The sequence below is a fragment of the Montipora capricornis genome, unplaced genomic scaffold (assembly GCF_036669925.1).
Source record: "Montipora capricornis isolate CH-2021 unplaced genomic scaffold, ASM3666992v2 scaffold_323, whole genome shotgun sequence".
NCBI classification, from domain to species: Eukaryota; Metazoa; Cnidaria; class Anthozoa; order Scleractinia; family Acroporidae; genus Montipora; species Montipora capricornis.
Window position 1 is genome coordinate 20,001 of NW_027180062.1, and position 2,500 is coordinate 22,500.

The 2,500-nt window shown below is 40.0% G+C and overlaps 1 protein-coding gene across 1 annotated transcript in view; it reads left to right on the plus strand.

Annotated features, from left to right (window-relative positions):
• Positions 1 to 2,354, plus strand: part of LOC138035224 (endothelin-converting enzyme 1-like) — a gene marked incomplete at its 5' end in the record, with an annotated part of 21,489 nt that extends 19,135 nt beyond the window's left edge. Inside the window, 3 exons of the mRNA XM_068882041.1 lie at positions 249 to 344; positions 980 to 1,056; positions 1,343 to 2,354. Of these exons, the coding sequence (XP_068738142.1) occupies positions 249 to 344; positions 980 to 1,056; positions 1,343 to 1,442 (273 nt within the window). The remainder of the gene's footprint in view (positions 1 to 248; positions 345 to 979; positions 1,057 to 1,342) is intronic.
• Between the last annotated feature and the right edge of the window lie 146 nt (positions 2,355 to 2,500).

A 2,500-nucleotide genomic window follows, 5' to 3' on the forward strand; every position in this document is an offset into this window, starting at 1 on the left:
CTAGTGATGCACACTCATGTCTGTGGCATGTTTCACAACGAGGACTGGTGAAAATTATGAAGACCAGGAGGATGAGTACGATTTCGCCAATGACTAACTTATGATGATGATGATGATGATGATGATGATGATGATGATACGTCGACGGCCCCGCCAAAAGTTCATATTTTTATCAGCAACATACATATAATTATGACAACGAAAACGATAATGACAATTATGATCACCATATTTCCTTGTGTTTCTAGGCGTACAAGACACTGGTTGAACGAGAGGGCACTGAAGGAGCGCTTCCTGGCCTTGGGCTGACGGAGGAACAGCTTTTTTTCGTAGGATTCGCTAGAGTTAGTATAGTAACCCGTTCCTTTGTCTTTAATGTTCCGCCAGACTGAGCATATAAAACAATCAAGCACTTAGAGAATCTTTATTCTACCCTTCCAGTTCTTTGCCTATTCATGCGGCCACCTATCAAAACTCGGCGTCCTCCATCTTGCCGTTGTACATTTTATCGATTAGATGTCGAGTGACTATATCTGCTGACTGACAATATCAGTCACTTATTTCATCTAATGTCAACAGTGACAAAGAACTCAAATTCTTGCACCATCTGTACCAAAGAAAAGGACTTAACGACTTTATTCGTAACGGGGGCTCCTTAAAATGCCTTTATTAGTACAGTTATTTGAGCTTGTTTTCCTGTAGGAAAGCGAAAATCGGCAAGGCCCTGTCATAACTTTAGGCCAAGCTTTCAATTCGCAGTATTTCTCCATCAGTCTTCATTACACCCAACAGTCGCTATGAGCTCTCGAACCAATGTAAACGAAAGATATTCTTGAGCCAACTTAGATCAGAGTGAATCGCAAACAAGTCAATAGTCGACACCCCGTTATATCGCACAGAATTCGGCTCTTGGTGAAATCAAAGTTCCACTCTAATGTCAATTTGAAATGGTAACATTATACTATCTTTGTCACATCAGCCTTGGTGTAGCTTGTACAAGAAGAAAGCAGCCCTTCTTCAATTAGCGACCGACTCTCACACTTTTCCTCAGTACAGGTAAGTACAGTGTCCTACCAAATAGTTTTCATTTTATTTCTCACTTTTCAAACTTGCAGATCAGGGAAAAAATGGTATAAGTATCAGTTGCAACTTATAAATTGCCCGTGTAGTCGCAGTCTAGTGAAAACTTATATCCGTTAGCAAGAGAAAAGCATGTTGCACACGTGAACTGAAGGTCACTTCCAGCCTCGCTGCCATTCACAGGCCAGGTTACCTAGCAGACAATAGCCGACCGACATCGGCAGAAAGCATTCATCTCAAAAATGCGCTTTCTTCGTTTCAGGATAATCGGTACGCTTCAAAACTACGATAAATTCGCAGAAGCATTCAAATGCAAATCAGACTCACCTATGAACGCGAAGAAGAAGTGCTCTCTATGGTAACAGGCGGCCTCTCAGGTGTTGGCGTGCTTTGCATACATGAAAAACTCAGATACGGCATGAGAAGTTACAATGATGCGGATTTAGAATTTAGCGGTTCTGCAATCAACTGTTGTAATGATATACGTATTCTTAATGTATTTTGCAACGTCTCAGAGAGGTTCATTTTCATATTAACGAGAGTAGCTAAGAAAGAAGATAAGTCCCTATGACCATCAGCTTGTTTCATATTATCATACTATCATTGTAATAGTCACAGAAATAAAACACTCTTTCGCATATAGAGTGTTTTCGCTCACGCGAACAGCAGCCATATTTGCATACTAAAAAATTGAAAGAATTTTCATAAAAATGGAGTTCAATTCCCAAAAGAATATTTCACTCCCCCAACATGACCGCTGTTTCTTTGTTTCATTCTTCCAACATGGCCGCCGTGACGTCATGTGAACACACTCTATGATTCTTTGTCAGTCTTGTTAGAGTGAAGCAAATTGCGTCTTGTGCTCGAAAAAGATTCAATTGTCACCTAAAAGCGAAAATCACGGTGTCTAAATTTCCTGCAGCCGGTCAATGTTTTCACATTATGAAATTACCGACATATTTTACGGCACACATTTCAAACAGTATTTATGTCAACAGGGGAAGGTACAATCTTCTGGTGATCTGGACGAGGCTGGTCAGGTCACGTGCCATATGATATTTGATATGATCAATTTCTTTGATCACGTGATCTCATCAATTTCACTGTGTCAAGACTAGCAGAGTGCAAAGCTTAATTTTCCATTTCTCGTCAGTGTCTTATGATCTTAGCATAAAATCAATATCTAAGTTTAAGCACCCATTTTAAAACAATCGGCATTCAGCAGTTGCTGTAAGACAAATACGTAAAAAAATATTAAAAGCCTTTGAAAGCAGTAGCCGAGTGATTATTGAGAGCTAATACGGTGCAAGAGAAACGGCTGAGATCTTTCGCTGCCAGGTTTGAAACTACCAGTTGTTTGGTAATTTCAAAACATTGACGGGCAGCTGCCTTGAACGTAACGAGTACTATGTATTTCTAT